Here is a 22,620-nt window from a genome sequence, read left to right on the forward strand (position 1 = left end):
TTTGTGCAATATAGTCGGGGCTTGTTGACCCGATGCGGTCGAGTATGAGTTCCGATGTCTGGTGGAGTCAGACAAACAGTCATGGAGGAGGCTCATAAGTCTCACTTCTCTATTCACCCGGGGGCCACCAAAATGTATCGGGATTTGAGTTTGAGCTACCGGTGGCCGTGCATGAAGCAAGAAATCGCTTGGTATGTCGAGAGGTGCTTGAACTGTAGGATGGTTAAGGCCAAGCATCAGAGGCCGCATGGAAAGTTGCAGCCCCTGGAGATTCCCATGTGGAAATGAGAACAGATCACGATGGACTTTATTACCAAGTGTTGAGGATGGCGAAGGGGTTTGATGCCATTTGGGTCATCAAGAATCGATTGACCAAGAGTGTGCATTTCTTCGCTATACGGGAGAGTTCATCGGCCGATAAGTTTGCCGATGTGTACGTCCGCGAGATCGCTGCTCGCCATGGGGTTCCGATCTCCATTGTCTCCGACTGGGATGTTATATTTACCTCTTGTTTCTGGCAAAAATTCCACGAGGAACTCGGCACGCGATTGCATTTCACCACAGCATTTCATCCCAGACAGACAGTCAGAGCGAGCGGACCATTCAGACCCTCGAGGACATGTTGAGGCCGTGTGTCATTGACTTCGGTGGGAGCTGGGATTCCCACCTACCGCTTGTAGAGTTCACCTATAACAACAACTATCATGCTAGCATTGGCACCCCGCCTTTCGAGATGATGTATGGACGGAAATGCCGCACACTAGTTTGTTGGGGTGAGGTCGGACACAGTGTGATGGGACGGATGGAAGTAGTCATGCAGAACAGTTACGCCGCCAGACGTCAATCTGAGTTGGAGATTCAGGTGGGAGATATGGTTCTCCTGAAGTTCTTACACTGGAAGGGTGTAATTCGCTTCAGGAAGAGGGGGAAATTGGGTCCCCGTTACATTGGGTTGTTCAGGATCATTGCCAGGGTTGGCAAGCTAGCTTACATGTTAGAGCTGTCGAAAGAGCTTAGTCGGATCCACAACACTTTCCACGTTTCACAACTGTGAAAGTGTGTTATGGATCAGGAGGGGGTAGTATCATTGGATGATATTCAGGTCGATGAGCGCCTGAATTACGTGGAGAGGCGTGTGGCCTTTTTGGACAAGAAAAAGAAGATTTTGCAGAAAAAAGAAATACCTTTAGTGAAGGTGCATTTGGAGCATCGGAAAGGGTCTGAATGGACATGGGAGCCGGAGGTGGAAATGCGCGAGCATTACATGGAGTTATTCTTTGCAACAGACTTCGAGGACGAAGTCAAGTTCAAGTGGGGGAGAATTATAACACCCCGATTCTCAGGTATGGAATTAAATAAAATCTTATTTGGTTGAAAGATCTACTCGACGAGTTGGTTTCTCTACTCGTTGAGTAGCAGCGAGGTGGGATCACACATTTAGTGGTCTACTCGCCGAGTCCATAAAGGGACTCGACAAGTAGGAGCTGGCAGATGAAACCTTAAATTTCGGGGTATTTCACCCTATTTAAAGGATCATTGGCCATCCCCAGCCTCCCCTTCACTGCTTCTTGTCCCTATAAATCCCTAATCGTGTGTGTGAGCTCATTTGGTGAATTCTTAAGCTTGGAGGAGGATTTTCTTGGAAAAGAGAGCTTGGAGATCAAGCATTCAGAAGCAAGGAGCTTGAAGGACCTAAGATCTATTATAGTTAGCATCTTCTGGAAGGTATAAATCATTACCCTAACCTCATTCATTCTAGATCCACTATTTGGATAAATTTTAGGGTTTTCATAGTATGATTAGAAGCTATTCTTCTTTGCAATATCAGATCTGAAGTTGTAACTTTAGAACTGAGCTCCTTTAGGCTTCTTAGTACATAAAGTTTCCAGCTTGTGCAAGAATGAGACTCTCCCAAGGTGTAAAGCTCCATTGGAAGCATAGATTGGTCATTTAGGGCCTTTAGAACCTAGCATGTGCGTAAAGTTTGCAACTTTACATGATAAACATGCCTTAGAAGCTTGAATCTGGAATCTGGAGCCTTGCCTAGGCTTAAAAAGCGTCTTCATGGATGAAGGTCTGCGAGGACTCGGCGAGTTGGATTAACAACTCGGTGAGCCCAATGAAGATGGCCGTGAACTCGACGAGTTGTATGAACAACTCGGCGAGTTCGTTGAAGTTTGCCTTAAACTCGGTGAGTCGTTAGAAGACTCGGCGGGTCGACTAGGGTTCTCCTGATTCTTGGGTACGTATGAGCTCGGCGAGTTAAAGGAGAACTCAACGAGCCAATCAAGGTTTTCATGACTTCTCGATTTCAGGAAGGAATCGACGAGTCGGTGAACTGCAATCGATGAGTCTAGTAAACATGGACTGTTGACTTTGACTGTGGGCATTGACTTTGACCAAGATTTAACCAATTGACTTCTGAGGGTATTCTAATAATTTGGAAACTTATGAAAAAGGGTTTCATGGTTTTATAGGTAGTGAAGTTCGTGTTGGTGATCCGGGAGTTGAAGCTTTCTAGTTTATGACGTCAGTTGTGAGGTGAATTATCCCCACTATACTAAGGGGTCTAAGGCACCAAGACCGGCCCATTTGATATGTTACCTTGAGTTGTGTTAGATGCTAAGTATGACTTAGTGTTGCATGCTAGTGGCTATGCCTTTTAGCTAGGTCTTTAGGAGTACCTATGATGTTATATGATTATTGCATGCTCGATTCTTATGATTTGTGTGTTTGTTATATTGGATGGGTTGAGGTTGTACTGCTTTGTGCGGTAGCCAACAAACCCTAGGAGCATTATAGTTACGGGCTAAGGGAGACTCATACTATGGGCTCGGGAGCATTCCGGTTACGCGCTAAGGGAGACTCGTATTGTGGGCTCGGGAGCATTCCAGTTCTGGGCTAAGGGAAACTCGTATTGTGGGCTCATGGGTATTACAGTCTGTAGGGTTGTGGACTCGTTATTTTGCAGTTCTGTTCAGTTGTTATGATATTTTATTGTTGACATGGTTATGTGGACTGTATGTGTATCGGTATTTTCGGGGTAACTCACTAAGCTTTTGGGCTTACAGTTTCAGTTTATTGGGGGTAACTCACTAAGCTTCCTCCTATTATGTTTATGTTTATGGGAAAACTCTGATAATTAACATTTTGAAAACAAATATGTAATGCTTGATGAATTTGACCTGTCTCTTTAAAAAAGTTTAAATTGGTTTGAAATTTTGGGTGTTACAACATCAAGTTACTGATGCGTTTACGTATTATCAATGCACAACTAGCTTGTAAACAACAACTCATATGTCTCTGTTTCAAGAATATAAGATACTATTGTCTCAAAATTACTCATGATAAAATCAATGAAGTAATTCTCTAAGCGTGCGTTAATCTAATACAAAGTACTCATGAATAATGCAGCAAACTATTGCCATGTCTAAACCCTTAGGCAATCTACAGTATGATTCAAGACAGTCTTAATTCAATACTTACTTCCAAAAGTATGATCGACTGTGGATGTTTGAATAATCCAATTATTTGGGAAGTAAAACATGCAAAGTGAAACACAATAAGAACCTAATTAACTATGGTTTCAAAACTATGCAATATAAATAAAACACTTATTATATAATCAACATAATAATTAGACTTTACTAATTATATAATGTTTCGATTAATAAACTAAATACTTGAATTATACATCAGTCATGCCATGTTCCAAACATGCATACTATGTTTCTTTATGGTCCTTCCTTTGTGAACATATCAATTAGACACAATTCCAATGATGCTCATTCCATAATTCCAAATCCTTATTATAAGTGTAAGAATTCCAAATTCTTGCCACTAATAAACGTGTTAGAGTCTAACCTTTCATGCAATATCCTTTTGTGATGACGTGGCGTTAAAGACACCAAGACTCAATCATCCATTTCATAAAATACTCCATTGAAACTTTGTTACTTAAAATAATTTCATGGTAATGAAGTATCAAATTCAAGGTAACTCCTTGAATACCTTCCTTGCATTAAGGCTTCTAACTTACATCAACTCCCATTATGGAAACATTTCCATATCCCCATATGACTATCAATTCTTATCAAGAATTATCCAAATCTGAAACATGTCACTATGGTCCTTCCAAATTTATACTTCCAACTGTCTACAAGCAACCAATCTTTAGTGAATCACAAACAGTTCTTGATAGTTCTTTAACAACTTTAGTCACCTCTTGTTCTAGTCCTTTTTCCCTTTCAATGCCCTAGGCATTTGGAAAAATCAGAACAAGAGAATATTATAGCATATGCAATCAATCCAATATTTGAGACATATGGGACTCGACACATAATGTCTCAAATAAAGACATGATACCTAATCAGTCTCTTGCTATAATATTTCCATATATTGAATTTCTGTGTTGAATCATTTCAACATGATATCCATATATGTTCATGACTACGTTCAATTAAAATTCATCAATCTAAACTTTTATATTTGAAATGAAGTATAAGTGTCCTCTCCCCTACATCCTTTTGTAGTAAAACAATCTCCAAACATGCAACTTGAAAATTTGTAATCGTTGTTTCCTAAGAATAGTATTGCCTACTTGCAACACTCAGCATGACAATTATGATCCCACTAGTATAACAATTATACTCTTTCCAGCAAAACAATTATGCTCCGATTAGCTTTGAAATATATTCAAAACTCAACGGGACCTCCAGAAATCAATAGTTTTTGACTTTCTTACTAAAGTGTAGATTTCTGATACGTACTGCTTAATAAGTCTTCAACTAGACTTCTCAAGCTCATACACCTTCATTAGATAGCATATGTGTGTGTTTAAACCATTTCAGAACTTATGGCAATAAGTCCCGAATGTTCAAACTATTTCTTGCCATTGCTCATAATTCGAACTATGAAAAGGGATGTCGTAATCATATACAAATTTGAGAATGCAATTATCACAACTGCTAATCGTAATGATATCAATCAGATTTAAAATCTACTAGCAAAAGTGTTTCCTCATAATCATTTTCATGAATTAGAGTGAAACCTCTTGCCAACTAGATTTTATGGTGTTTGTATTCTGATCCATGTGAATCTTATCATTTACAACCTACAATCATAAGATCAAGTTGAGGAAAAACCAAAATCAAATTTAGGTTTCCTTTCATGGATTGAACTTTAGTTATTCTTCATTTCTTGCTCTCTGGTAGCACAAGGGCCTACCAATGCTTCCAAGTTGTCAAGTAGCTCACTCCCATTGACCAATGTACTATCATTAACCAATGTGCTCCAGCTTTTGAAGTCAATATTGAACTCACATGCATAGTCAACTTTATTGGAAGGTGCACAAAAAACAAGAATGTGTCAACACAATTGGTTATAAACTTCAGGTCATGTGCTAGTGATAACTAAAAGATTTATTGTCGATTAACTCTTGAAACTCTTCAAGATTAACAAGACTCCTTGTAACATCCATAAAATCATGCGAAATTTAAAATTTTTAAAACATTTCAAAATCATTAAACATTACAAAGTTTGTTTTCAAAATGGTATAATATCAGAGTATCCCAGAAACATAAACACAAATAAAAGGATGGAATCCCCAGGCCTGTTGACTAACGCACGAAACAACCCAGTCTCACCGTATACAATGACAAATATGTCGAGTCCAAGTTGGAATACCCCAAGCGCAATCAACCTTCGGGTCCAATCATCCCTCTAGATGGAATACCCCAGGTTGGAACGCCAATATATATGTATAATGGGTCCAATCGTCTTCGGGATGGAATACCCTCGGCCCACCTCCATCTGGTTGGGATACCCACATACTACGAGTCCAGTCATCCTCGAGATGGAATACTCACGGCCCACAACCATCGGGTTGGAATGCCCAAATCTATTGGCTCTAACACAAAGTAGATAAGTCTCAACCACTAAACAAACATGTGCACATGTATCAGATAATCACATAACAATCTATAGACAAACAAACCGATCTAACAGATCACAATAGCATAATAACATCCTACCTACTGGGATACCGATCTAACCGATCATAATAGCATACTCAAATATCAGAACATAGACCTAATAGATCACTACTGCATAACAGCATACTAAATATCATCAATCCAAGGAATGCATAACTGTATATACTCAGAGGTGAGATAGTTACACAAATAGGTGATACTACTCTAAACCACAACCAAACAAGGAAAAGGTAAGAGAGCTTAGATCAAGAGTCCTCAGTCTATCCTACATGACTATATACAACCTGTAGGGCATCCCACTACTAGCAGATAATCAATACTAGTTTGTCATTATTGGTGGCTTCAACCCACGGTATAGTGAGGCGAAACTGACCTCGCAAATGTTGAATTGAAGACATAAGCTCAAATCTCGAATCTCAACCACGTGCTCCACCACCTATATTAACCATGTAATCATTCTATAAATTTCCCAATTTACCAAAATGCCCCTGGAAGTCAAAATGGTCAACCCTTGGTCAAAGTCAAAGTCAATGGTCAAGGTTAATAGTCAATGGTGGCCCTACTCATCGAGTGTAGTTCACTGACTCGTCAAGTCCTTCCCGAAATCAAGAGTTTGTGAATCCCCCAGTTGACTCGTCGAATTCCTTGCAACTAATCGAGTCCATGCATTTCCAAACATCGGTAAAACCCTGGTTGACTGTCGAGTCGTCCTACAGACTCACCGAGTCCATGCAGAAATCCTTACATAACAGTCTTCATCGTACTCACCGAGTTGACCATGCAAATCGTTGATTCCCTTCAGTTCTTTCTCTATTCAAATGCTTTTTAAGCCATTCCAAATCCCCGTAACATAGATCTAAGCTCGTAAGGCATACTTCTTACGTAAAGTTGCAAGCTTTACGTACTTGTAAGGTGATAGTGACTTAAATCAAGCTAAAGAAGAGATTATAAGCAAGGGAAATTCACTAGCATGCTAAAGACAGAGACTTTATGATTATAAGGACCAAGATAAGCCTAGATCTAAAGTTGCAACCTCAGATCTTGGTTCATCACTCGAAATGAAGTACCAGCACACCAAAATGGCCCTTAAACTCAATCATAGAATGATCTTGCTAGAAGAAGATCAAGGTAACTACTTGATACCTTCAAATGATGCTAAATTGGGATAGATTTCAGATCCACACACGTTCCTTGATTCAAACAACTTGATCTTCAAGCTCCTCTCACCAAGATCCACCATCAAAGCTTAACACACACAAATATGGAGAGAGAAAATGGCGATTTAGGGTTTCTGGACTCACAAGGGGTTGTATGGGAGGCTAAGGGAGGCTAATGACCCTTTAAATAGGGTGCAAAGCCTTGGAAATTAGGGTTTCATCCTCCATCTCCAACTCGTCGAGTCGTGTCTCCGACTCAGCGAGTTGGTTATTTAAAATACGTGGTCCCAAAGTTCCTACTCGACGAGTCAGGGCATCAACTCGTCGAGTAGACCTTCTAACATGAAAAATAAAGCTGTAAAAATTATTAATTGACAGTCGGGGAATTACAATTCTCCCCCAATGGAGCTATACTTCACCCTCGAAGTCCGTTGTGGTGAACATCTCCAGGTAGTGTTCCCGCATCTCAGCCTCTAGCTCCCACATCCACTCAGACCCTTTTCAATGCTCCTACTGTACTTTTACCAAAGGTATCTCATTTTTCCGCAAAACCTTCACATTCCTTTCCAGAATGGCCATGGGACTCTCCACATAATTTGGGCGCTCATCAATCTGAATGTCCTCAAATAATATTATGGCCTCCTCGTCCAATATGCACTTTCGCAATTGCGAAACATGAAAAGTGTTGTGTATCTGATTGAGCTCCTCAGGAAGATCTAGTCTGTAAGCTACCTTGCCCACCCTTGCAATAACCCTAAATGGTCCGATGTATCAGGGACCCAATATCCCCCTCTTCCTGAAGCAGATCACTCCCTTCTAGGGCGAGACCTTCAGGAGTACAATGTCACCGACCTAGAACTCTAACTCTAATAGGTGTCGGTCAACGTAGCTCTTCTATCTACTATATGTAGTCTGTAACTATTATCTAATCTGTTGAATCTTCTCAGTAGTTTATAAAACTACCTCTATCTGCCCCATCACTCGGTGACCAACCTCCTCCCAACAGACCGGTGTGCGACATCTCCACCCGTACAACGGCTCAAAAGGTAGGGCACCAATAATGGAATGATATTTGTTGTTGTAGGCGAACTCTAAAAGGGGTAGGTGGGAATCCCATCTCCCACCGAAATCAATGACACAAGCCCTCAACATATCCTCGAGGGTCAGTATAGTCCGCTCACTCTAGCCATCAGTCTGCGGATGATAGGCTATGCAAAAATGCAATCACATGCCCAGCTCCTTGTGGAACTTCTTCCATAAGCAGGAGGTGAATCTAACATCTCGATCGGAAACAATAGAGACCGGAACTCTGTGGTGAGCAACAATCTCGTGGACATACACATCAGCCAGCTTCTCGGTCGACGAACTCTCCCGTATGGCCACGAAATGGGTACTCTTGGTCAATCAATCCACGACGACCCATATAGCATCATATCCATTTTCCATCCTAGGCAACTTGGTAATGAAGTCCATTTGTTCCCATTTCCACATGAGAGTCTCTAGAGGCAGCAGCTTTCCATGCAGCCTCTGATGCTCGAACTTGACCATCCTGCAAGTCAAGCACCTCTCGACGTACTAAGCGATTTCTCGCTTCATGCACGGCCACCAATAGCTCCAACTCAAATCCCGGTACATCTTGGTGGCTCGCAAGTGAATAGAAAAGTGAGACTTATGAGCCTCCTTATAACCGTCTGCCTGACTCCACCATACATCAGTACCCATACCCGACCACAACAGGTCAACAATCCCCGGTTATCCTGCACAAATCGGGTGTTCTCACCCCTGATCCTCTCTAATTTCCAGTTCTCTAGTTGCATACCCTTAGCCTAAGATACCTAATCAAGCTCACGAGTGGAGAATCCACCGATATCCTCATACATACTGCTGGTATGGAATACCCAGCTGACTTACGGCTCAGAGTGTCCGCCACCATGTTCACTTTACCTGGGTGGTAAAGGATCTCATAATCATAGTCTTTGACTACATCTAGCCACCTGCGCTGTCTCATGCTCAAGTTCGGCTGATCCATGATGTGTCTCAGGCTCTTGTGATCTGTGTATATGGTACAACGGACCCCATAGAGGTAATGTCTCCAAATCTTGAGAGTGAATACGACCGCTCCCAACTCCAGATCATGAGTAGGGTATCTCGGCTGATGCTGCTTCAACTGTCGTGATGTGTAGGCTATCACCCATCCTCTCTGTATAAGGATCGCCCCTAGTCCTGTGATGGATGCATTACAGAACACCACAAAATCGTCAACTCCCTCTGGAAGAGTCAATATTGAAGCCTCACATAAATGTTGTCGGAGAGTCTCAAACACCCTCTGTTGCTCAGGGCCCCACCGATAATCCACCACCTTCCTCGTCAGAAGAGTGAGGGGGTACTGCAATCTTGGATAAATCCTCTATGAATCTTCGATAGTATCCTGCTAACCCTAGAAAACTCCTAATGTCTGAGGGAGATTTCGGAACCTCCCACTGCATGACTACCTTGATTTTGGCCGGGTCGACCAAAATCCCCTCCTGGTTAACGAGATGTCCAACGAACTGGACCTCTCGTAACCAAAACTCACACTTCCAGAACTTAGCATAAAGTTGTTCCCGCCTCAAAACTCCTAGTAACTCCGGTAGGTGCTCCTCATGCTGCTCTCGGGTCTTTGACTATACTAAGATATCATCTATGAACACTATCACCAAGAGATCAAGCATTGTTCTACAGGTGTGTGTCTGACTCACTCCTAAGATTCGCTCGATGTGCCCCGGTTATGTTTAATTAAAATTTTAATAAGTTATTGATACTAATGAGTCTACCCTAAGTCCACAACCAAACAAGGAACAGGTCCTAAGGCGAACTCCCTATTTCTAAGTCGATTACTGCTTTAATTACACATAACAACGAGGTACATTTAAAAATCTTAGAGTTATCAGTTGTAAATTGTTTGTAATACCACATAGTAAAATCTCATGTCAACATCCAATGAAGTAAAATGCATGCGAAATCCATTGATAAGTTTTTAGTACCTATTGTTTTGAGAAAATTTTTCCTCATAAGGGTCTACATTACATCAATGTAAAAGATAGTTTTGACAGTACAAAAGCCCTTTGAATAGTGTAAACACTTAGTCGCGGGGTCAACCTACATACAAAAGAGTAGCACCAACGCATGCTCGAAAACCTATACTACGAAGATGTGTGAGTAGTAATGAGTTCTACTCACGATGATCCTTCCATGATGGAGCTTGGGATGATGTCAATGTGCCTTGTAGTTTTGCCAACCTCCGTTCGGTTGCAACCATTCTCTCCTCAAGCCACATGTATCTTTCCCGATACTCCCTTGCTTCTGCTCGAGTAGCGAGAAGGTCCTGAATGAGTTGGTCTCTGTAGTGGGAGTCTCGTTCCAGGTCTCTGGTGTGAGCAGTGGTAGACACAATGATGGCACTTAGCTCCTAGACCTGATCGGTCGTCGTCCTACTGTGATCATCCATAATCGATATATTTCGAGTCATGACTGGGAGGGCTCTATCAGCCGGTCCCCCATGGCTGAGGTCGTAGTAACCACGTTGGTCGCCGTATGGTGACCGTTGGCGTTGTTTTCGGCTCCACTTCTCGATCGTTGTTGCCCAACGGGGCTCAGGCCCGTTGTAGCCAAAGCGGTTTGCAGGCACCCTGACGATGTAAGGAGGGTTAAAGCCTTCTGGTTCTTCTTCACTTTCTTCCTCATCCATGTCTACGTCGACGTCTTCCTCTTCTTCTTCTTCATATTCCTCCTATTCTTCTTCCTCGGGTTCCTCTTTGGGTTCCTTTTCGGGATCCTCTTCAGGATCTTCTTCGATTGGTTCTTCGGGCTCTTCTTCAATCCATCCGGCATTTCCCTGATTGGGAAAGTATGGGTCTCGTGGCAGATGAAATCCTGCCATGTCGTCTGTGCGAGAATAGGTGTGTAAGTAGCATGTAACGGTTGATAATAATATTGTGCTATAGCAATCATACAAATACTTCTATAGTATATTAAATGTTGAGATTTGGTTCTTAAAGCGTTCTTTGTAGAGTGAAGTTAGGTTATTAGATTTGTTGCCCACTACGACTATCCCCTAGTATGCGTAAATCAATCCTCAGATAGATATAGTTGATTAGGCTATATCCCTCCCAGACATGATTCACATATACCAAGGCATACTCATGGTGTACAACTCCTCTTCTTTTACTTTATGTTCTCCTAGTTATGACACTACGTGAGTATGTAATGCATGTAGGTATACTTTTAAACGAGAAAACTATTTATTTTCTAAAAGTATAAGCCATTAAAATGTTTTAAAATCAGAGACTTTTAGTCCCAAATGTATTTATAGTTTGTATATCTTATGTGGTTTGATATACTTAATTCACTATAAACCGTGCTCTGATACCAATCTGTCACACCCCCAAACCAAGGATGGCGGAAATATCCGGGGGTGGAGGACTTCATGTATAGTACCATAACCACAATTACAACAGTAATTTAACCAAACACAAGCAACATATATATAACTGAAAGAGTTAGATCATTGTATAAATTACATGTTTCCAAATCAATTACAATATGTTGACAAAATATGAAATGTTGACGCCTTAACGTCCCATCCTTAAAATGCACTTGGTTACCTGTTTAATGATTTCCTGAGAATACAAGTTGTTTGAAAAAGTGTCAACACAAAGGTGGGTGAGTTCATATGCTTTTGTTTTAAACTTGATAAAAGTCTTTCTCCTGTAAATGTCATGTTTGTCCCAGAAAAATCCGATATTTTCCTTAAAATGTGTAATATAGTCTTATATCCGAAGACCGAAATGTATAAGTAACCTTTCATACTTATAGAAAATAATGTAAGTTTAAATCAACATAAACGCGTTTGAATTCAATGAAATTCCCATAAATTCTTATGTTTGTTAATACTTTCTGTGAGTTATTATAACCATGTTATGACCTAGTTGGCCTGAAACGACGTTCTTCAGGCGTTAAAAATGTTATGACATTTATCACCCCAGACCTGCCGGTCTAACTGTTGCATGCAGTTAAGGTGTGGGTTTGTCAAACCCAATATATATCTATATACAACTATCACGCTCACCCTCCAGGAGACTCTGGTTACAATGCAGGACTTATTGGTAAATGTGAAGCGAATGTCTCACAAAGTCATTAACGAATTTACGTGTAATGTGATGAAAATCCCTTTTTGTATAAATGTACTCTTTTTGTATGAGTGTGTTGTGTAATTTATCATAAACTATACCTATTATAGTTTATCAAAACAAGGGTAGTAGTGATAATGTACGTAAACTATATTTAACATAGTTTATTCGAGTGTTTGTGTGAAATGGATGTACTTTGATTATAACAATTTGTTATCTTTTATATATATATATATATATATATATATATATATATATATATATATATATATATATATATATATATCAAAATCCATTTATTAACTGATGCATGTCTATATACCAAGACAAAATGTCATTTATTTGCAATAACATATATTCACATAAAGATGTACACCTTACTCGACATGTTACAAGGTGAAATGAAATTGTTAGTATTTTTCTTTTATTAACAAATTCCATTACTGTTCTTAGAAAAATTATATAAAATTCATAATAGATCAAAATCAGAATCCGTAAATTCTGGGAGTTTGGAAAATTAGTCTAGTTTGTTCATAAAACTTCCCATGATTTTTAGTCACCCCAAACTTAGGTGAAAACATCAATAAATACAAACTGGTCCAGATTGGTTCTTGAAATGATAGGTAGTTTTGTAAAAATCACCATAAATTGTAGAAAAATTGTATGGAAATATGCAAGTAGCCATTTTAAATCTAAGAACTAGAAATACTTGAACCTTGTACATTTTTGAAAACTAAATGTTTTAGTTGACCAAAACAGTCCGTGAATGGAGTCCAACTTTTCTGATGAAAGCTGTTAGAAGCATTTAGTTGTGTTCTTGGTGATTTAACTTGTATTCCCCCCCCCCCCCCCCCCCTCTCTCTCTTAAAAGTTAAGAAAATATGAAACTGTAGGGGTATGAACTCACATTGAGTGATTTTTCTATATGGATGTTGGAGAAGAGAAGTGTTCAACTCAAGAACACTTGAAGGATTACTTTGAAGATTCAAGAATCTAACACAATAATGATGGAGTTTGTGTAAGCAATCAATGATTTGAGTAAAATGAAGTGTAATTATCACGAGGAAGAATTATACTTACCAAGAGTGTAATAAATCTTGATGATCAGCCTTGAATCTCGAATTTTTAGAGAGAGAAAGTGGGAGGAAAGTTGTGTTTGATTTTTGGTAAAATGAGAGAAATGAGTGAAGTGAGGAGTGTGGAGTGATGTTCCAGCTCTAATAATGTAGGAAAAGGTTGTAAATGATGAAAAACTACATTGACATGACCTAGGCATGGTAGAAAGAGTGTGATTGGTCAAGGAGTGGGTGTGGGGGGTTGCTTGTGCCATAAGCAAAAGGAAAGTCAACACTCTACCTTTATTACTCCAACCACTAAATCTTGGATAAGATTTGCATTAAAATCGTGAATAATTAAGATATATGGGTCTTAATATATTGAAATAAAGTTTTGGGTGAAAATCCTGCTTTAAAATGATGAAAAACGAGCTTAAAATGCTAAAAATATTGAAAATTGGGCAAAAATGGTAAAAATCCAAAATTTTGGCTGAGGTTGCGAGGTCTCGGCTCCTAAGAAGCTTAGAACCAAACGTGGGGTTTCGGTTGTTCATGGGACCGAAAGTAGGAGAGGGACCGAGAGAAGGGAAAGAAGGAACCAAAGGTGTGAAGGGAGCCGAAGGTGCGAGGTTTGGTCTCGGTTGGTTTCGCTTCTGACAGGTTCGGTTCACTGCTTCAGAGGTTTCAGTCCCCAAGTTTCGGCTGCTTCAGAGGTTTCGGTCCCCGGGTTTCGGCTGCTTCAGAGGTTCGTTCCTAAGGGTTTCAGCTGCTTCAGAGGTTTCGGTCCTGGGGTTTCGGCTGCTTTAGAGGTTCGGTCCTAGGGGTTTCGGCTCCTAAGAGGAGTTTCGGCTCCTTAAGGCTGTTTTACCCGTTTCAAATCCGTTTTTGACCCGGTTAAGGGTCGGGATGGCCCGAAAGACTATGAAAAGTTACGGGAACTTTTGAGAGTTTAGGAGAGATTTAAAATAGAGAGAGATAGAGGAAATACGTCTGAGAGAGGCTTCATTTGTGACATTTTTGAGTGTCCGGCTTCGCAATGCAAGGTCCGTAGACCCCATTAAGCCATGTTTTAGTGTCCTACACACTCCCGATGAGTGTGTAATTGTGTTTTATCGCTTTGGTTCAATATTTAGCATTATCACGGTTATGGAAATTCAAACGTACGAATTTTCCAATTGATGTTTTCTTATTAAAATAGCGGGTTGTTTCGTAATTACACAATGTAAACCCTAATATACAAGGGCTAATTGAGTCATCCGGTTTGACTTGTTGACTTTGTTTGCCTTTGACTTGACCCGAAATTGACTATTGTCACATGTAATGATATATCATATATAGTAACCTGAAAATGAAGGATTGTAGGTTTCATTGATCTTGTATTATGAAAGAAGTCATAGTAGTTACAACATTTGGACTTCTGTTTGCATTTCTGTAAACAACAACAACAACAAATTTATCAGAATATGAAGAATGGAAAAAATAATTGTATTTATGAAAGTAGATATTGTATTTGTAGTACCTTATCAATAACATCACTCAATTAGCTTTCTTTCATTCATGAACCTCTACCTGCACCACCATTGCCACTTACAATAGTTAGTTCCGGCTTGAAAAGATGGTTGAGAATGAAAATTTAGAAACCTGGGTGAAGCATTTCATCCGGTAGTGGGTGTCTCAAATATCAACATAAACAGGTTTGCATATCTGAAAAAATGACAAAATCAATATTTCTTATGTGTAAAATGAAACACGTAAGACCTACAGATTTCCGGAATTGTAAATCAAACATGTTATATTAAGCAATTGAGTCTTCATTTTAATTTGGGTTTTGGGGGAAATCTTAAATCAAAATCAAAATCACTAAATACTCAATCTGTCGTCGCCGATGCCAATCCAACAATCCTATAAGGGATTTCAAAAAAATTATGATGCGTTTGGATATAATAATGTTTTTTCTTATGATGTTGATTCTAAAATTAAACAAAAACTTCACGATTATCATGGTAATCAATGTTAAATTCTTACTCTCCATGTTTGTGACTTCAATTTCCATCCTAATTTAGATTCATTGATTCACTTATTCTGTTACATAGATTTGCAGCCCTGGTTATTAATTTTATATGAAATTAGTGTTATCATTGGATATCTAATCAAGTCCTACAAAATATAATAGAAACCACACAGTTCATCAAACCCAATAGAAAAGAAACCAAAAAATGAAAACTTGGTTAATAATCGAAGAAATTGGAAGCACCTGTTACTTTACTTACCCCCTTTTACTACTTGTTTGTCCCAACCTTCCTTTTGATTTTAGCACCAGTGCCCTGCCTCCCACCTCGCTGCGGATCCTGAGCGTGACCCAGGCCGGTCGGTTTCCATGATGGAGATGGCCCAAGCCTCTGAATCATTTACCTACAACACAATACCACCAACCCACAACGTGTATGTTTGGTCAGATATGCATTCCTGTTTTTGTTCAATAACCATTCTTCCCTAGTAATCCATGTCCCTAAAAAAATATGAGATATCAAATTAGTAAAAATCTACCTAATAATAAAATACACAAACAACAATATAAAAGTTATCACCTTCACCATCTACATGAACGTTTCCATCTTCAAGAATCATGGATTGTGGAAAACGGGGAATCCTCTCCATTGAAAGAATCTAACATGAAAAAGCAAAACCAAAATTAATGGAAATTTTTTAAGAAAAATTTAAGAGGATGGAAATTGGGGTGTTATTTTTTTATACATGATGTAAATCTTTTGAAGCTTCAAAAATATGTATCGATAATATTTATTATTTGATAAAATAAAATATGCAAAATTATTAAAATAGAAAGCCTACCTCGCCAACTATTGAAGTTCCAATTAATATCAGCAACATTATGTCCTGAACTTGATTTCCACTCAATTACAACAAACTATAGAGTAAAAGAAAAGGATTATTTAATAAGAAATTAAAAAGTAATACAGAAAATCGATCAAAAGAAAGGTGAAATGGAAAAGGAAGTTAACAGTTGCACCACTGTCACGAAACCAAGAATCATTCATACTCATTTCAGCAACAAACAATTGGTCTGCAACATGAATCCATCAAGTCATTTTGAAAAAACTATTAAATCCTTTAATGAATTATACAAGCTGGAACATTAGCTTTTGAGAGATATGTAGTAACAAACAACAGTTGTGGAAAATTTTTATGGGGTTTTAAAAAGAAAATAATAATAATAAGATTTGGTTCAGGCGTTTAATCGAGCAGGTGTTGTGCATCAAAATTATTTTCAACTTCCTGTGACGATTAGATACAATGAAGAAAACCCCATTTCATCTAACATCTTACAACTTCAGTAAAATTACTTAAATGACCTTTAGACCTCATAGGTGACTGTTCCACCAGATGTTGTTGTTGCTGCCGCCGACGACCTGTATCTGCCGTCGCCGCTGCTTCTACCATCGCAGGTAACAATCGCCGCCCTCCCTCATTGATTTCCCGATGATTGATCAGGCAAAACCAAGAGACTTATCGGTGGCCGATGGGTGACGATGGGTTAGCAACATCTCATACCTGCAATCTGGGTTTTGGACTCGCTATCTCCGACTGCATCAATCTCCCCCACGGTTTGTTCCTAACTGTTTCTTATACTCTCATGCTTTGTGTAAATCTGTTCCCGTTCAGCAGCCATATAATCACGAAGGCGCCAAAATGACCGGAGGCATGGAATTCCAGTGACGGTGAGATTATTTGAGCTGGAGCCAGAGGCAGTGGTCATTTTTTGCAATAACCCGATGGAGGATTGTGTGTGTCACACACTTCGGAAGCCGGTGTAGAAACGGAAGGGTGAGGAGATGGATATCGATTGTACGACGTTGACTCTCTAAAGCTAATGAGTTTAGAGGGAGACGAGTGTTTTCGAAAAGCAGTGGAATCTGAATATGACTGGATGACAAAGAGTAATGAGTCGATCGTCTGGTGGCTGTGTCTAAAAGTGTCGTTCAGAAATGTAAGGAATTTAGAAAAAAAAAACTTAGGAAGCACAGGAACCGAGGCAGAACCAGTGGGGGAGACGTGGGAATGACACGTATCAGTGTTCATATCTTTACACCACTATTAATAATTTAAGGAAGCAAATTACCAACATTACAAACTTTAGTGCCAAAAGACCAATTTTGCCAACCACTTAAGCAGTTTACTGTTTATAAGGTTACACAACTTTATTATATATATATATATATATATATATATATATATATATATATATATATATATATATATATATATATATAGGGTTAAGTTTATGTGAGACGATCTAATTTTGTGAGACGATGAGACGTATTTTTTTTATTTAATTCAAGTTCCGAAAATAATATTTAAAAAAAACAAAAATTTGGATTTTTGCATTTATTTTGCATTTTAAAATTATTTTTTAGAATATGTACAGTGTAATATTGTATTAGAATATTTCACGTATTTTTCAAAATAAATAGATTTTTTTTAGTTAATTCAAGTTCCGAAAAAAATTTAAAAAAAGAATTTTTAGATTTTTCCATTTATTTTGCATTTTAAAATTATTTTTTATAATATGTTAGTGTAATATTCTATTAGAATATTTCACGTATTTTTTAAAAAAAAAACGGGATTTTTTTTTATTATATTTTATTTTTTTTAGTTAATTCAAATTCCGAAAATAATATTTAAAAAAAGAATTTTTGCATTTTTGCTTTTATTTTGCATTTTAAAATTATTTTTAGATTTGATCTCACGGTCTCAAGAAATTAGAATGGTTTCAAATGAACATAAACCTATATATATATATATATATATATATATATATATATATATATATATATATATATATATATATGTGTGTGTGTGTGTGTGTGTGTGTGTATATATATATATATATATATATATATATATATATATATATATATATATATATAATTGTCATAAAAGTCTTAATATTTTTAGAAAAGTTACGATTAAGCCCCAAAAAAAATTTGAACATAAAAGTCCTGATTATTTGATTTGGGCTTAAATTAATTAGCAAATTTTTTTTATTATCATGTAAAATCAAATATTCTGTACTTTTATATTAAAAAATTAGACGGAATTGTAACTTTTCAAAAAACATTGTCCCAAATATTATCTACTCAAACTTTTTTGAAATTAAGCAGTATAACAACACACTCAAATGTCATTTATGATGAACATGAAAATATTTAATAAGAAAGCTGGTAAAAAGAAATATAAACAAATTATCATGCGTGTTTGCGAAAACAGTGTCATACAAGTTATACTCAAATAGTATAATTGGGTAGATTTTTAAAATTTTAATGCCCTCCTAAGAAAAAAAAAAACCCTCAAAGTACAATGTTATACTTGTGTAGATTGTTTATATTCCAATTCCTTAAAAAGAATATAAGCTTACAAAATTGCCATGCAAAGGAATGAAAAAATAGCTTGGGAGAATGATGCCCAATATGTATTCAATAAAAAGACAAGATAATCCATAACATCAGATAAGAATTTTGTTCTCAGCATGTACATATAGATAACTAAATCATAGATAGGATAGTGTCAATAAGATTAGTCAAAGAAAACCAAATATAAAGTCCAAATAATCACCAATAATCTCTACAAGAACAAACTCCATTTTAAAAATGATGGAACCTCCTTTCATCACGTGCAACGATTGATCTTCCAACCAGCTTTGAAATAATCTTGAACGCATCATGGCAATTAGCACAAATACGATGATTGTTTATTATTCTTATTGGTGCCCGGGCCGGACTAATCAAAAGTGCTTCGGATAAAGCAAGCATGCGACTATGTGATAAAAGATATTCTTCTCTACTTTCATGATCCACATCATGGAGTACCAATCTAGTCCGGGCCACATATCCGACTTCTACCATGTGTTGTTTTAGACACCTAAGTTGACTGTATAACTTCTCATGATCAGGGGGAGATGTATCCCAGGCCCTAAACGAAAATGTTTCGGTTTTAATTTTTAGGAGATTCAACGTTGATGATTTATTTTTTCCTTTTTCTTTTTGTTTTGCAATATTTGCAGGCTTTATTGGTATGAAGGCTTTCTCTAGTTGTTTATCTAAACAAGAAGGGTCTAGTAGGTTAACAATCTCAGCACAATGGTCTTCGAGTTCTAAATCACCGTGAACCCTAGATTGATTCATCATAATTTTCCAAATTTCTACACTTGGCTTCATGGGCATCTTTTCTACAAATTCTAATGCTTCATTCAAGTAGCCTGAACTCCCGAGCATATCAATTACAGGGAAATAATCATCCATGGATGGGGCAAGATTGTAAGTCTTGATCATTGACTCCAACTGCAATAACCCTTGTTTCATGTCTCCTAAGACACTACATGCAACAAAAACACCATGAAACATCTGATTATCAGGTTTTAATCCGATCTTTTTGAATTCGGAGAACATTTTGATTGCGTCTTCTCCATGGCTGTTTTTAGCAAACCCTGTTATCATGGTGTCCCAAGAAGTAAGATTTCTTTTGGGCATTTTATCAAACACTTTATATGCGCCTTCCATGGAACCACATTTCGAATACATCTCCAAGATTTGGTTGCAAATGTGAACATCAAAATAATGACCTGACCTTGTGAGGTGGTTATGGACATCTTTAGCTTCTTTAAGTGCCTGAGATTCTCCGCATGCTTTCATCAAGAATAGATATCTAGGCATTTCAACTGTTACTTTCTTCAGCTCAAGTAAACCTAAAACCTCAACAGCTTCCTCTAACTTCTTGTCCTTGCATAAAGCATTAAGCTCCTCAAGTAATCCTTTTCCCTCACCAGCTTTATGTGACTTCTCGTTAGGTTAAGAATTTACCATGCCACTATAACACCTATTTGAGATTTGAAAATTTGCTGCAGTATAAGACCCATTGACGTTATATTGGTTGTGACAATGTAAACCATGATCACCCATGTAATAGCTCTGCCCATAAGCCCCACACCCACTTAAACTTCTATGAAAACCCATGGAAGTTTCTCTATAAAATCCATTAGGGTGTTGGCTATATTCAATATGACTTTCTCTAGAAGACCAGTCCTGTCCACTCCCAGTGCGTGGGAACTGATTAGGGTTTTGGGGATCAAAGATCTCATCGATGGTATCAGAATTGAGCGTGCAATTTTTTTTAGCAAAAGGAAGGGCTTTGAAGGAACTATCTATGCAATAACTGCGTGAAGTATTTGTACCATTGCATACCTTATAGATACGATTTAGAGATTTCATCGTTTGGAGTGACCTCACTGTTGATTTAGACATGCTTTGCTTGTCGAAGTTAATCGGCGTCCGTCTGTGTTTTCGGCGGCGGCCACAAGGGGAGCGATAGGCCGTTACCAATCCAGGTTCTCTAATCGACCAAGGCTACTTCATACCATATATGATATGATATGTACTATGTAGAATAATATGAAGAGAAAATGTCGTATATTTACATGTTTATCTCATTCGATTTAAATCTTATAAAATTGGAAAAACGATTAGTTGGGATGTATCCTAACAACCCAACAAGAAAGTCGAATACAATACAATTTATATCTTATATAGAGTAAACTACAAAAATGGTCACTGTGGGTTGGTTACATTCAAATTTGGTCACTGATCCAAAATATTAAATAGGTTTTCATGAAAATTATATCGAAGGTAATTTACCCTTCCTATTTCTTTTTTTACTTTTACTTTTCCTCTTTCTATACTCATCTTACAATGACTTTAATATAAAAATAAAAAGATTCCACCCTCCACCCATCTTCTTCATCTCCTTTGTAACCCCCACCCTCCCACAATCCAACTATCACTACCTCTTTACAGCACACACCCCAAAGGATTTTAGGACGTGAAACATAAAGGCTCACGACGTGAGATGGGTTGCATGAAGACCTTTGTCCGGGACTGAGCTCACAACGTGAGCAATAAGAGCTCATAGTGTGGGAGCTGCTGCAGCCCAAGTCCATGATCTTTTAGGGTTTCATTCGTATTTAAGCATCCCTAACCTCATTTTTGGGTTTCTTATCAACCCCAAACCCTCTTTCACCTCAGAAAAACCCTATAGCTCATCCTTGCTTGATCTTTGGTGGTTTTGGAGCTTTTCTTGGTTTGGAATAAGGAGAAAATAAGAATAAAAGAAGGTGGTCTTATGTTGTGGCTTGTAAGGAATCATCATCAACATCACCTTACATTGTTTTGTTTCTGGATCATTGTAAGTGATAAAGCTCCTACCTTTATAGTTATATCAGGCTAGATCTAAGGTTTGTCCCACTTTTCTTCTTTGATTTGCATGTTTGAATGAATAGAAACCATAAAGTTGGCAACTTTATGGGTTATGAGGGCCTTAGGGATGTCTTGGAGTTCAAATCTAGAGAATGGTTGAGTTTTGGAACCTTGCATGAAAGTTGGATGCCTATTTCTTCAACTTTGGACCTTAATGAGATCTAGACATGTATTAGACATATATGTCTTAAAAGCATCGACTTTCTAGTGTATTAAGAGGTTATAAGACCTTCTGGAAAGTTAGAGTTTAAGGCTTAATGGATTAAGGACTTAAAAGTTGGATTTTTGGCCTCGGACTGTTCTCACGATGTGAGACACAAGGTCTCACGGTGTGAAGAGTGGTTGATCTTATTTCTGATGAGATTATTGGTTCTCATGATGTAAGGAAAATATGCCCACGTTGTGAGGTCAGCTTAGGTGTCATTCCTTAATTGAGTTAGCTAGGTTGAGTTGTGATGACATGGGATCAGATCGAGTGAGCTCTCATGACGTAACCAAGGACTGGTCACAACTTGAGATGTGGTTTTAGGCTTTTGGGCCTTAGTTTTCTGTCTTTGGGCCTTCTTGTGCTTGGACCCATCTGGATCTTTGGTTTTCTTTTAGGAATTTAGGCCTTCTTGGATTAGGCCCATGACGGGTTTTGGGCCCAATTAGGAAGTTGGGCCATATTGGACTTTTTGGTGCTATTGGTTTGGGCCTTGGATTTTAGGCTAAGTAAGGAAAGGGTAAAATTGACTTTTACCCTAAGTGTTGGACAACCGGACTAGGATTCCAGTTATGGTTTGTGGACTAATTATTAATTAGTTATTAATTGATGATGCTAGTGCGGGGATTTTTTGGATCAACGATCCGAGCTTTTAGCAGCTTTTGGTGAGTCTCATCACTATACTATGGATCGAAGGCACCAATGTCGACCCATTGGC

At 38.2% G+C, this 22,620-nt stretch overlaps 1 protein-coding gene and 1 long non-coding RNA gene across 5 annotated transcripts; both read right to left on the reverse strand.

The window, feature by feature from the left end:
- Positions 1 to 11,714: 11,714 nt before the first annotated feature.
- LOC145014259 (uncharacterized) lies at positions 11,715 to 17,433 on the reverse strand. Of its 3 annotated transcripts, none has more exons than XR_013665463.1 (7): positions 16,224 to 17,433; positions 15,962 to 16,040; positions 15,644 to 15,882; positions 15,015 to 15,077; positions 14,893 to 14,942; positions 14,716 to 14,802; positions 11,715 to 11,808 (listed from the first exon to the last, which is right to left on the reverse strand). It is a non-coding gene; the product is annotated as an uncharacterized LOC145014259 (long non-coding RNA). The 3 variants fall into 3 exon arrangements; XR_013665464.1 differs by lacking the exon at positions 11,715 to 11,808 and having other exon boundaries at positions 13,808 to 14,802; positions 16,224 to 16,299; positions 16,745 to 17,433; XR_013665462.1 differs by lacking the exon at positions 11,715 to 11,808 and having other exon boundaries at positions 13,808 to 14,802.
- A 1,428-nt stretch (positions 17,434 to 18,861) lies between these two features.
- On the reverse strand, positions 18,862 to 20,865 carry LOC145014320 (pentatricopeptide repeat-containing protein At2g25580-like). 2 transcript variants are annotated; one of them, XM_078972702.1, is made up of 2 exons: positions 20,630 to 20,865; positions 18,862 to 20,264 (listed from the first exon to the last, which is right to left on the reverse strand). In XM_078972702.1, the coding sequence occupies exon 2, from the start codon at positions 20,099 to 20,101 to the stop codon at positions 19,034 to 19,036; it is 1,068 nt and encodes a 355-aa protein (XP_078828828.1). In that variant the 5' UTR covers positions 20,102 to 20,264; positions 20,630 to 20,865; the 3' UTR covers positions 18,862 to 19,033. The 2 variants fall into 2 exon arrangements, with proteins under 2 accessions (XP_078828828.1, XP_078828827.1); XM_078972701.1 differs by having other exon boundaries at positions 18,862 to 20,286.
- Between the last annotated feature and the right edge of the window lie 1,755 nt (positions 20,866 to 22,620).

This window comes from Lactuca saligna, chromosome 9, assembly GCF_052625555.1.
Source record: "Lactuca saligna cultivar CGN05327 chromosome 9, ASM5262555v1, whole genome shotgun sequence".
In the NCBI taxonomy this organism is placed as follows: Eukaryota; Viridiplantae; Streptophyta; class Magnoliopsida; order Asterales; family Asteraceae; genus Lactuca; species Lactuca saligna.

Bases quoted from the DNA above. Each gene is read 5' to 3' on its own strand.
- LOC145014320 (XM_078972702.1), bottom strand. From the start codon at position 20,101: ATGCCTAGATATCTATTCTTGATGAAAGCATGCGGAGAATCTCAGGCA.